Genomic DNA, 13,231 nt, shown 5'->3' with positions numbered 1-13,231 from the left:
ACACACACACACACACACACACACACACACACACACACACACACACAAACATGACACATAACACAAAGGTTAAAATTTTCATTTTAGTAATTAGTGCCATCATTAATATTAATATATGAATGATACTAGTTAAAATTTATCCTAGAGCTCTAGGAAGCTAGGTACATATCTTTGAAAAAAAATCATTTCATTGGGTGCAGTTGATGACATAGGTGCTATGATAGAGGAGACAACTGAGCCACACACAGGCAGGGATGTGGCAGTTTTTCATTGCTCTATCTTTAAATAAAATAATTTATGTAAAGCATATTCATGTTCACACATAAAATATAGAATGAAAACTACTGCAAAAAGTTGACTTAAAATTAAACCCAAGATTCTTAATGATCTAAAATTTATTCATGCATACTTCATTCAACAATATCAAGGCTACATATGAAGAGCATGGAGCTCTGTGGTGTTCCGCTTTTTTTTTTTTTTTTCTTTGCTTGAGATCATAAGATCTAAAAGGCATTTGGAGTATAAGTTTCATGTAAAGCTTCTGCCTTACAGTCCATTTCCTGCAGGATGCCGAGGGTGAGCCTTGGAGACAGGAACATAAACTTCCCATGCCTCATTATCATCAGGAGGCCAAGCCATAGTCAAAGAACAGGCAATGGGTGGATAATTTATTTTTTATATACGATATTAGAAATGCATTCTCTATTCATCAAATAGAAAAGTGAGCCATAGCGGATAGCAAATAGTACAGAGGAGCTTTGCATCTACTTGACATTTTTTATCTCAGTTGTGTAAAGCGAAAACTGAAGAATTAGCTGAAGGATGAAGGGGTAGTTGTCAGAAGTTCTAGGAGAAAAAGGTGTTAATTAGTGGTCTAAAAACAAGGAGAGTAAATGGACAAAATAAATGTAACTTGATCAAGGGGAAGTATTTAGAGCATCAATGGGAAGTTAGTAGCTCAGTAGCTCGGGATTCACAATGAGGCTAGCAATATGGTTGCCAACTACTTCCCTTGTGTGACACCAAAAGGGAGCCACATGGCCACTGTGTTTAACCAATGTTTAAGTGTTGCAGAAAAGTATGTGGAAGAATGGGGATTAGGGACAACATGAAAGGGAATTATTGCAGTAATGAATGACAGAATTTAATCTTAATTTATGAAAAGTAAGTATATGTGTTGGGTGACTATCAGCCAAATGATGGGTGTATGGACTTTCTATCTCAGAGTAGTAGGATATTGCTGGACGTCAGGAATGAGGCAAGGTGAATGAAGATGGTTGGATACTGGGATTCTTGAGCTTAAAATCAGTTGTGGGTTTTAGATATTGGCAAATGAGGATGTAATGGTGGGAATGAAGGCAAGAGACAAGACCACTAGAGATGTGTCTTGAACATTGTCCTATTTAAGGTTTCTATTGCTGTGATGAAGCACCATGACCAAAAGCAGCTTGGGGAGGAGAGGCTTTATTTGACTAACGCTTCTCACCCATTAACCACTAATTAAGAAAAACTTCTACAGACTTGCCTGTGTATTATGGAGCCCAATATTATGAAGGGATTTTTCTCAAATGAAGCTCTCTTCTCTCTGATGACTCTAGCTTGTGTCAAGCTGACATAAAACTATCCAGCGCAAACACTGAAAGGATCACTTTATTGAATACTGAAATAACTGAAACTGATAAAAAAAAAAAACCTTGGCAAAGACAAACATCCAGACTGTGAAGAGTGGAGGGGAGAGGAGAGTTTTGGGGCAGTGGCATGACTGTAGCGAGGTGCAGAAATGAGTAGAATGACCTGGTGATGGAAAGTATGAAGTTTCCAAAATCCAGAGCTAACCATTCACGAAGCCTGTGTGAAACTGTTTGTCTAGATCCTGAGCCCACTCTTTACTCTTTTGGTAGTTATGGATAGCCATGTTATTTTACATAATTAATGTGTTACCCATGATTAGATATTGAACAATGGATACAATCTCATGAACATTTAATTTCACATCCCATGAGATTTACATGTTACAAGTTTATAAAATATACCATCATCTTCCTAATTTTTGTATATATGACATTAGAAATGTATTCTCTATTCATCAAATAGGAACATGAACCACAGTGGATAGCAAATAGTATTGTTAAGTTTATTCAATATGTTATACTTAAGATGCTTTCCTTGGGAATAAAGTATTAATGTGTCCTAAACAACTGGAGTCCGTGCTAATACATTAAGAAAGATTTTGCCCATATATTCTACTTTATCCACCAAAATATTCTAACATTCAATAAATTCAACAACCATTGCATTTGGCTACCTTGCTGACTGACACCATAAATCCATGACTACTAGTCTCTAATGGGCTCTGAAATTGCCCATTGATTGACATCTGCACATTTCATAGATGGTTATACTAGGTTGTGAAAATCAAGTGACTTACTGAGGTCATGAAGGTCAATGACTATCTCACCCAGGACCATACCCAGATCTGTCCAACCCTCAGTCACTTGTGATTTAGTGAGGTTTACTGAGCACCTGTTGTACGATACAGTGACTACTAAGGACATAGCAGTTATCATGACCTTTATAGATGGTGAGGGAGATATGCTAGCTAAATACATAATATATTTATTATTTTTGTATGTTCTGTGAAGAAAAGAGCCAGGGATGGCTTGAGTTTTAGTAAGTTTTTCTTTTTATTAAACTCTGCAGTATAATATTAGTTATTTACAACATACAATGAAGCCAGTGAAAAATATACCACTTACTAGTTCAAGCACTATTAATAACACCTAATGGTATGAATTAAGAGTAATATAAATTGTGGCAGGTAGGATTATAGGTGGAAAAGTATCTTCAAAGACCCTGAGGGAATATTGTGTCACATAAGCTTTGGGCAGCATTAACCATTTATATCCTTACTACTTAGGATAAAGACACACATTCATCCACCATCTTGTGGTGCCCTCCACAATGGGTCCATCACCTGACATTCTGGGCAAAGACTTTGATCTCTGCTTATAGGAAATTGGAGTCAGCACTTGAGCATATAAAGGACCCACATATGGAATATAAGTAGTCCCTTTGTGCAAAGAGAGAGCCTACAGAAAGGGAATTCTCATAGCAGGCTGGCTGAACCTGGTTTCTTTTTACTCAGTTATATCCAAGTCACACAATGAAGGAAATGTCAAAGTAACCAGAAATAAGGCCAAACATCCAGTCATGTCCACAGCCAAACTCACTTGTGGCCCAGCACATCCTTAGGACTGGGGGTAAAATCCTCAGGACTGGGGAAAAAGAGAGTTGTGAACAGGAACTGAAAGCTAAGACATTGTCAATGCTTGGAGAAGATGTGTGTGTTTATATTACTTCCTCATTACTTTTTGCTATTCCTGAATCACGGTGTAGTCCCTGCTCCCCCTCCCCAGAGCTGTAAGCCAAACTCCTCACCATCATTTCAGGCTTTGCCAAAGGCACAGTCTTTTTGTCTCTGGATGGCTGATGTACTACCAGCCAGTATGGACAGAGCGTGCTTCCTGTAACTTCAACCCTCTTCCCTGCTAACACTCTCTTCTGTTTATCTAAATGAATACGTGTTTCTTCAGAAAGACTGCAGATCCCTTGGAAGGCAAGAATCTTCTTATTCCAACCCCTGTTGCTTAGTACCACAGCTAACACACAATAGGCCTCTGGAAAGAGTTGGTAAATTTATCAGGTTAGAATCCCCATCTTTGGCAGATCATCCCTGACTAATGGGGAGAAAAATAAATGTTTCTTTTCATTCCTTTGCTACTGTAAACTGCAATTTCCTGAATTCTCTAGCGATTTTACGATGTTCTCTTCTGTGTCTCTTGGTGATGAGTGTCAATACTGAATAGTTAGCTACCTGGGTGGGGCTCTTGGCTTTCCCATAGTCACAATTGTCTCCTATCCTGAAAACTCAAATGTATTTATAATACAGCCTGTGTTGGCATTGCACTGTCCCTTGGGCAAGACAAACCTTCCTCTATAGAAGCAGTTCTCAACCTTCCTAATGCTGCGACCCCATAATACAGTTCCTCATGCTGTGGTGACCTCCAGCCATAAAATTATTTCTTTGCTACTTCGTAACTGTAATTTTGCTGTTGTTATGAATCATAATGTAAATACACAATACGCAGAATATCTGATATGTGACCCCCAGTGGGCTCATGACCCACAGATTCAGAACCACTGTTCTAAAGAAATGGAGAAATCACTCTTTCTAATAAAGATTTTTGTTTGATCCAGGTAATTAGTAAACTTAACATATTTAATAATGGATTCTATGACACTCATTAAATGCTAGGCACCATTCTGACCGTATAATTATATGAGCTGGTTTTTTGCATAAACTACCTTGCCAGGCAGCCACAGCCACTGCCATTGGCCTCATTTCACAGATAAAGACATAAGGATACAGAATGGTTAGAGAACTTGCCCAGGGTTATTTATAGGGATTGTTGGTGTCCTGGAATTCAAATCAAGTAGACTCACTTCAGTACCTATGTTCCAACCACTCTTCCTGTGAATGTGGACACTCGGGGAGAGGTGAAGTCTATACTGCATATCTGAGCCCTCCGTATATGAGTTGCTTTTGCTTTTGAGTGAATCAAGAGCAGGAGGCCTCTTCTGCTTTCCCTAAAGAAACATGCAGGTGTGTGCTTAAGTGTTTCCAAGCTGACTGATTCATTAACTGTGCCTTGAAAACAGACCTGTGAGTGTGTGTGTGTGTGTGTGTGTGTGTGTGTGATCCTATGAAATTCGTATTCACATTGTAACCAAGACAGTCCTACCATTTGTCTCCTCAAAATACATTTTCAAACAACCCAGGAACCACATCAATCAGAACCACTCTGATTCCTCATTGTACCCATTTTGAACCTAGAGGCGACTTGAAGGCAAAATGTGCATTATTTTAAACTATTAAACAATGATAAGTGAATATGATACTATCCTCAAAGGGAAAGTTGGATCAAGTCTCTCTTCTCTATTTTTAATTGTTCTTGTGTTTAGGATCGCCTGGGTCCTCTTTTATTGAATTGGTTCATAGTTTGTGGTGCTCAGGAGACATCATTTACCATTCAGCCCAACAGGAATGGATGTAAAGATAGTTCTGCACCCATGCGTGATGAACAGAACAAACAAGGATAACATCTGGCGGGGGGAACTGCTTCTTTGATGTTGAGGCTATTCATGTCACAGTGTCTGGATACTTTTCAGGTCTTGGATATTTCTAAATTGAATTCTAGGAAGAAAGCATTTATAAATAGTAAGCATAAAAATGAGTACATTTATTCTGTGTCTTCCCTTTTATAGTTCTCATGGCCCCCGCTTCCTCTTCCTGCAAAGCATAGGCTCTCCACGGGCTCTAACAGTTTAACTAGTTCGGTTAAGTTGGTAATTCTCAATTTGATTTAGCACAACACCCCATCTTATAGCAACCATTTAAAATCCCTCGCATTTTTCTTCATTTCATGGATAATGCAAGCTGTGCGTGCAGAATTTCTACGAGTAAATAGGATGCTCTAGTAGTAATTAAATGAGAAATAGCAAGGTAATTTATAGCGGTATAATAACTGTATTTAACATGGAAATACTCTATTACAGCACAAAAATGTGCCACTGCAGACATTTGAGTGTAATACAATTTACCTAATGTAAGGCATGATGAATATGTGAATAGAATAAGAGCAAAGGCAACTAATGAAGAGGTGCTATACTGCATCTGGTGTGATGGTACACTACAGTAATCCTAACAATTCAGAGGCAGAGGCAAGAGGACCAAAATGTTGAAGCCACCCTCAACTATGAAGGGAGTTTGAGGCCGGCCTTGGCCTCTAATGCAGCCTGGGCTGCATTAGACCCTGTCTCAAAAATATCGAAACAAAATAAATGTAAACCAGTGTATGTTGTGGTTGTGAATTAATGACTATACTATATATAATTTCTCAATCTGCATAATAGCTACACACTTGAGATGGCTCTTGTATTAATGCTGTACAACCTCCTTTGTGTTTATATGTAAATGGAGTTACCATTTGGGATGAAATTTATATAAACATGTTTTTTTTAAAAAAAAACATTTAAGCAAATGGCCATATGATATTCAAAAGCTTGCAGGACACGAGGACATTTTGTGTTATGCAGAACACTCTTGGGCTCTACTGTCCGCCAGTGCTGTTGTGTCATTCAGGAACAATCCTTTACATTTCCCTTAATTCTTTCTCCTAGGTGGTAAGCCTTGTACTGGCAACCATAGAGTTAATGCCTATATTGGACTTAGTTCCAAATAATAATTATAACATATTCTTTGACTTTTCGTAGCCCTCAGAAAACAAAGGGATAGCCAAAATAAATGCTCAATAATTGGATTAATTATGAGACTATTCCGTAATTATGCACCATAATTGAAAGACCGAGTCACCCAGCGTACACTCATAGCTCGGTGCTCACCCCAAGCGCTAGGCTTTCTAAGACTCTTTGAATGGATAACTCATTGGGAGTTTCCACGGCTGAGCTAGTGAAAAAATACACATTGTTTAAAGAGAGAGATTTTTCTATTTTCTAGAATGCTTGCCAATACCCAGATGTTTGCTAGGCGGGCAGTGTTGATAATGACTTGAAAAGAAATAATTGCCTCTGTTTGTATAAGTGGCATTAAAATGTTTCCATACATCTGGAATATTTCAAACATTAAAAACCCTCACATCTTTCTGAGTAGGGAAAAGAAACACTGACGACTGACCCATGGCCCTTGACCTAAAATTTTGCTTAATCTTCATAAGGGTCTGTAAAGTTGTTGTTATTAACCCCCTCCTTTTTTTTTTTTTAAATCAAATGAGGCGAAGTCAAAAAGGCAAACTATCTCCTTTACTCAAATAATTGGTTTTGAGTCAAACCAGGCTTTGAACCCAGAAATGCCTAGTTTCAAATAATTTGACTTTTTAAAGCTATTATGTCCCTCCCCTATCTTTCTTAAGTAGGGAAAACATAGTTTTGTGTGTGTGTGTGTGTGTGTGTGTGTGTGTGTGTGTGTGTGTGTGTGAATATACAACAGAAAGATTGTAAATTATGGCTGGGTCCCATCTCACTCTGTATACCAGCAATGTCGTGTCAATCAATTTCTACTTTCTTGGTAGTTTAGTGGTTTTTATACTAACCTTGTTCTTGGCCCCTTTCCTGAGTTCAAAGTTGTACACAAGGTCACACACAAGCTACTTGAGGGCAGGGGACAGGTGCTCTTCATCTTCAGGTTCTTAGAAGCTAGCATGCTTCTAAGAACATCTGACAGGAAGAGAGTGTTTGTTGAGTGGACTTTTAATTGAACGATGTTTCTCCTTCTAGGCCTTGGCCTTACACAATCTTCCAGCGAGGCTTTGACCTGGTTTTGGGAGAACAGCCTTCTGACAAAATATTCAGGTAAGTTCACATCTGGGGATGTGCCTGTGTATGTCTATAAACCCAGTACCCCACCTCCCACTGAGCATTCCTAGTGTTAAACACAGGAAACATTTGGATTTGTTTTGCCTAGTTAGAACGAAAGTACTTGACCCAAATCATGCCCAAGTGGTATCACAGAGGACTGGGAAGTCAGACAAATTCTGTTTGGGTCCGGTCTGATGTCATTCCTTGTCAGCTCAGCAAGCCTCAGGAATGTGCTTAAACTCTCAGATCCCCAGCTTCCCCGTTTGTTAAATGGGGCTGTATTACATGCCTGGCTGGATTATCATGAAGGGTATGTGAGATAATACCGGGAAAGTCCCCAGCACAAAATCTGGCACAGAACGGGCAATTAATGTCAGTTTCTGCCTCTCCACTTTACATCTAATTTGCACCTTCCTCATAGAGTCTTAAGTTGTTCAAAATTAATCTATCCCGCCCCTGCTTCACTCTATTCTCAACTCTACCTCATTATTATTTTCTTTTATCTATTACCCTCCTGATCAAATTTGATGATTCCAGTCCCTCCCAATTTCTACCTGAATATCTGGTAATAAATAGCACATATTAGAAAGGCCCACAAGCAAAGGCAGAATTTGGGTGCCAGCCATGAACTATTGAATTTTCATAAAATTTAATTCACACCAGGCCTTTTCTGGAACATAAGCTTATTTCCAATCTAATATCTTACTGTTCATTCCTGTAGTCAGATTGTCCTTTCTTTTACATACATTTACCAGGTGCCATCTTAGAGTCAGAGATTGCACTTGACCTGGCAGTATGAACTTTTGTCTTCTTCCTTGAGTAAACCTACTTCTTTTATTTATGTATTTTTATATTAATCACAGATTATTTACTTTGTATCCCAGCCATAGTCCCCTCTCTCATTCCCTCCCAATTCCACCCTCCCTCCCTCATCTCCTCCCTGCCCCTTTCCAAGTCCACTGATAGGGGAGGACCTCCCTCCTTTCCATCTGACCCTAGCTTATCAGGTATCTTCAGGACTGGCTGCCATGTCCTCCTCTGTGGCCTAGCAAGGCTGATCCTCCCTCGGAGGGGGAGTAGGAAGAGGGGTAAAGGAGCCAATCCTTAAGTTCATGTCAGAAATAGTTCCTGTTCCCCTTACTAGAGAAACCCAATTGGATACTGACCTACCATGGGCTACATCTGAGTAGGGGTTCTAGGTTATATCCATACATGGTCCTTGGTTGGAGAAACAGTCTCATAGAGGGTCCCCGTGCCCTGATATATTTGAGCAAACCTATTTCTAGAGAAATTGAATATACCCTCACAGGTGGATACTGTCAAAGAATGAACTCAATGATGGCATGCCATTACTGGAGATATGGTGAGCAGCAGGTTTCTGTTACGGCAGTAAAGCAATTGGCTGAGGTTCACCTAAGGCTACCTTCTCCAACCCCTTCTCTGTCAGTCACCTACTTTTTGTGTTGATTTGCCCCTGCATTTGTCTCCTTGACCCAACAAGCTTATGCAACTTGTGCCATTCTCCCACATGATTTAGGATAGAAACAGCCACAGTTCACATTTACAGAACCACTTTCTCAAATGTCTTCTCCTTGCCTTTCAGTCTCCTTTGTGTCTCTTCTAGGGATGGTTAGGTCAAGTTAATGGCACTGGCTTCAGGCTGTTTTTGAATATTATGCTCTATGAAAAATCAACAGTACTACTCAATCTTAAATTTTCCAACAATGATTTTTTTTTTAATTTGGATGACTTTCTCATTTTCTTTTTAATTTTTTTTTATTTATTACAATTTATTCACTTTATATCCCAGCTGTAATCCCCTCCCTCATCCACTCCCAATCCCACACTCCCTCCCTCTTTCCCTCTCATGCCCCTTCCACAGTCCACTGATAGGGGAGGTACTCCCCATCCTTCCATCTGACCCTAGCCTATCAGTTCTCATCAGGACAAGCTGCACTGTCTTCCTCTGTGGCCTGGTAAGGCTGCCTCCTCCCTCAGGGGAAGGTGATGAAAGAGTTAGCCACTCAGTTCATGTCAGAGACAGTCCCTGTTCCCCTTACTAGGAAACCCATGGGCTACGTCTGTGCTGGGGTTCTAGGTTATCTCCATGCATGGTCCTTGGTTGGAGTATCAGTCTCAGAAAAGATCCCTGTGCCCAGATTTTTTTGTTTCTGTTGCTCACCTTGTGGAGCTTCTGTTTCTTCCAGGTCTTTCTATCACCTCCTTCTTTCATAGGATTCCCTGCACTCTGCCCAAAGTTTGGCTATGAGTCTCAGCATCTACTTTAATACCCTGTTTTGTAGAGTCTTTCGAGAGGCCTTCTGTGGTAGGCTCCTGTCCTGTTCTCTGTTTTCTTTATCTTCCGAGGTCTATCCCATTTGCTTTTCTGAATGAGGATTGATCATCTTACCCAGGGTCCTCCTTCTTGCTTAGCTTCTGTTGCTCAACTTTCAGGACAATTGAAGGTAACTGAAACAAGATGATGGGAAATCAGAAGTTTCATTGATTAACATAGGTAAATTCTCCATTTTCTTCAAATTTTAAGTTAATACTGAAAAACAAAGGTTTTTGGTCAAATTTCTATTAGAGCAGAAATTTCATATAAAAATATGTTTCATCTCTACAAGAGTTTTTTCCAAGCTTGTTGGCTTACAAGTGGATGTGGCAGTCATGAGCCATAGAGGAGAGCAGGTGTTTGGTTTAATCCATGACTTCACAGCTTCAAGAGCCAATGGAGTGATCAATACGTTATTAACAATTTTGGTCCCTAGCATGACAATACCTCTTTTCTCAAATGAATACAATAAGTTGTGTTTCACATATTTTGTGCACTTTTAATTTAAAACTGTTCTGTCACTGAAGTCAATTATTTACCAATGGAAATTCTGGAAAAAGTTTGATCTGGTCAGTGATGAAAATCGGCTATTTATTTGCTGTTGTACTAATCCATGACTTTATTCTGATCAATTCCAAGTCAATGCATATTTCTTTAACCTGTGAAACAGAGTTTAAATTCTGGCATTCAAATCTTTACACCACTGAATGTTGACATTCAACTATTAAACAAGTTGCTCTTCTCCTATGGAATGGTCAAATCTACCTTCTACCATATCCAATCTACTCTATCCAATGTTTTCTCATACTCTGTCACTCAGCAAGATTGCATCTTTTCCTCCTAATATAAACATTGAACATTTCCAAGGTCCAGATTAGGTCTCCAGATCTGTAATCTCTTGAGTATCATTCCAAAGCATGATTTCAGATGCTGAAGTTATGACCTTGATAGGCTTGATAAAAAAAAGGTTTTCTGTCTTCAAGTTTTCAGACTCATCCAAGGGGTGATCTCTTATCCTTGGCGCTCTGTGATAATGCAGCCTTTATAAGGACCAATGCACCCAGCACAAATCAATTTATTCAAAAGTTGTTGGGAGTTGTGCCCAGGGAATGAATCCTTTCTAAACACATCATGGTAAATTTCATTTACAACCAATGATAAACATTGCTATAAATCTTCAGTGTACTGATTCATAATGAATGACTATAGTAGTTAATTGTCAATTAATTTATCTCAGTTTTATTTTTAACTTGGCTACTTGATTCAGGATGAGATGGTTGTCTTCTTAAGGAAAGGAAGGGTTCCATAGAGAGCTTTACAGATTTGATATGATTTTGAACATATAGTAGGCCTTTGGCAGGTATATGTAGGCGGTCATTTTAGGTATCTCCCAAGCTCTTGAAATTAAACTAAGAAAAAATATGGATGGTAAACTCAACTTTGAAAACCATGAATTCCAAACTGGATGGAAGAGAGCCCTAATTCAGCCAGCTAAGTTTTCACAGCAAAGACATTCTCATGGTGTCTTATTGTAATGATTCATTCATTCATTCCATTGGACTCTCTCTCTCTCTCTCTCTCTCTCTCTCTCTCTCTCTCTCTCTCATGTCAAGGACTAGTCCAGGGCATTTTTTTGTCTCTATGTCTTCCCTCCAAATGTGTCCCAGTGTCCCTAAGAATAATACCATGTCCTAGAAAAACTTGGACAGGGGAAGTGTAAAGACACCTGGTTTAAGAGCTACGATGTTTTCCCACATTCTCTTTTGCATCAAGCTGGAGAGACCACATATTATTTTATCCATCACTGTCCCTCTGGACAGACGTTTCTATCTGGGTTTCAATAGCATAAAGCTATCTGGGTTTCTACGCAGCATAAAGTTGAGTTCTCAACAGCAGTGGTCATCACCAGCTGTCTACAGAGAGGCCCAATGTGGGAGAGCATTCCAGATGCTCATTCAGCTTCCTCTGGGTGGTGTTTTAAGTCATCCTTGCCAGATTTGCATGAATGAGGGACATATGAGATTTTAGGACACAGCTTTTTTTTTTTTTAACAGCTTAGACTATATTTGGTTTTTGGAGTTGTTAGATTCCACAGATGAAAAATAGTTTTAAAATTTAATCAGCATGGGCTGGCAAGCTACTGGGATCCACACCTGACCAACACCATCTTTCCTTTCTGCAAAGAATTGACCTTTGGGAGGTCACTGACCTCCTTATCGTATTGTATGATGTGTTTGTAAAATTGTGCCAAAGTACTCACTTGAGAGGGCTATCATAAGGATAAATGAGTAGCTCTGCCAAGTGCCTGCCTTTTTTTGAGAGGTCTCAGTAAATTTTAGTTTCATTCCACATCTAACTTGGCTTTCCCTACAGAGAAGTTCATCTTCTGCTCATGGAAAGTAATGTCATTAGCTCCATCCAAACTCAATAGTTAGCTCATATCCTGTTTACCATGAAGAGTTAGCTTTACCAATATGTTATTTAAATTTAAACATTGAGGGTATGCCACTCGGACACCATTGACAATGAAAGAAATAAAATTGTTTGTTGATTAGTTAATAATTATTTCCTGAATGACACCCTTAGTCTAGAAATTGTGTTGACTGTCCTCTGCTACCCAAGTATGCACATTCTGCTTAGTGACAATAAAAACATAAAAATGACAGGTGCAATTCAACACATGAACTGCAGCAGAGATTATGTAAAGGAGAAATAGAAGGGTCTCTTTCTCAGCCTGAGCTTCCGGAGTGTCTAAATGAGTCAGTTTAGGTGAAGAAAAAAGAAAATAAAATCCAGAAAGAAATAATAATAGAAGCAAGAACAACGTGATTAAAAGTATAGAAGAATAGTAGGAACTACAATCATATGATATGGGGAAATGAAAATATGAAGCATGGCTGGGTCCAGAAGAAGCTAAAAATGTGATCATAGTGACACTTTTGGAGTCTTCAACTTTGCATGCACATGAATTTGTCAAATAGTTTCAGTTGGGGCAAGTTATAAGTGTTTTGTTCTTAGGAACCATGTGAGATGGTTGGGCAGGAACCTCACTCTTCCATAAAAATAAAATGTACCAGAGCTTCCAACTAGAGCTTCCAACTATTCCCAAGAGCCTGTTACATTATCCAAGTAAAATTATAATTATAAAACTAAAATGGAAAACAAAGGTCAATGTCCAGTGAGCCACATTAATCCTGATGCCATTCAAATTTGTGGTTCTTCTGAAATGGTACATATTAGCCTTGCTCTTGTCCAAGCTGCCTAGTATAAGTGGCCACCTCAAGAATGTCCTTTGTGAAATATAAATTAAATCATACAAATGCCCAAAGGTTATATAATTCAACCCACATTTATCGTTAAGTCCCAGACTCAGGGCACTTCTGGTCAGCCTGTTATTGTCATATTACCAGATGAAGTGTGTGTGTGTGTGTGTGTGTGTGTGTGTGTGTGTGTGTGTGTGTG

At 39.1% G+C, this 13,231-nt stretch overlaps 1 protein-coding gene across 3 annotated transcripts in view; it reads left to right on the top strand.

The window, feature by feature from the left end:
- The window catches only part of Astn1 (astrotactin 1), a 330,303-nt gene that overhangs the window by 210,892 nt on the left and 106,180 nt on the right, over positions 1 to 13,231 (top strand). For all 3 annotated transcript variants that reach the window (XM_055624474.1, XM_055624472.1, XM_055624473.1), the window contains exon 9: positions 7,354 to 7,428. In XM_055624474.1, the coding sequence (XP_055480449.1) occupies positions 7,354 to 7,428 (75 nt within the window). The remainder of the gene's footprint in view (positions 1 to 7,353; positions 7,429 to 13,231) is intronic.

The sequence above is a fragment of the Psammomys obesus genome, unplaced genomic scaffold (assembly GCF_907164565.1).
Source record: "Psammomys obesus unplaced genomic scaffold, mPsaObe1.curated_primary_1811, whole genome shotgun sequence".
Classification (NCBI taxonomy): Eukaryota; Metazoa; Chordata; class Mammalia; order Rodentia; family Muridae; genus Psammomys; species Psammomys obesus.
Note: the sequence above shows the minus strand (reverse complement) of the source record. Positions and strands in the feature narration are given on the sequence as shown.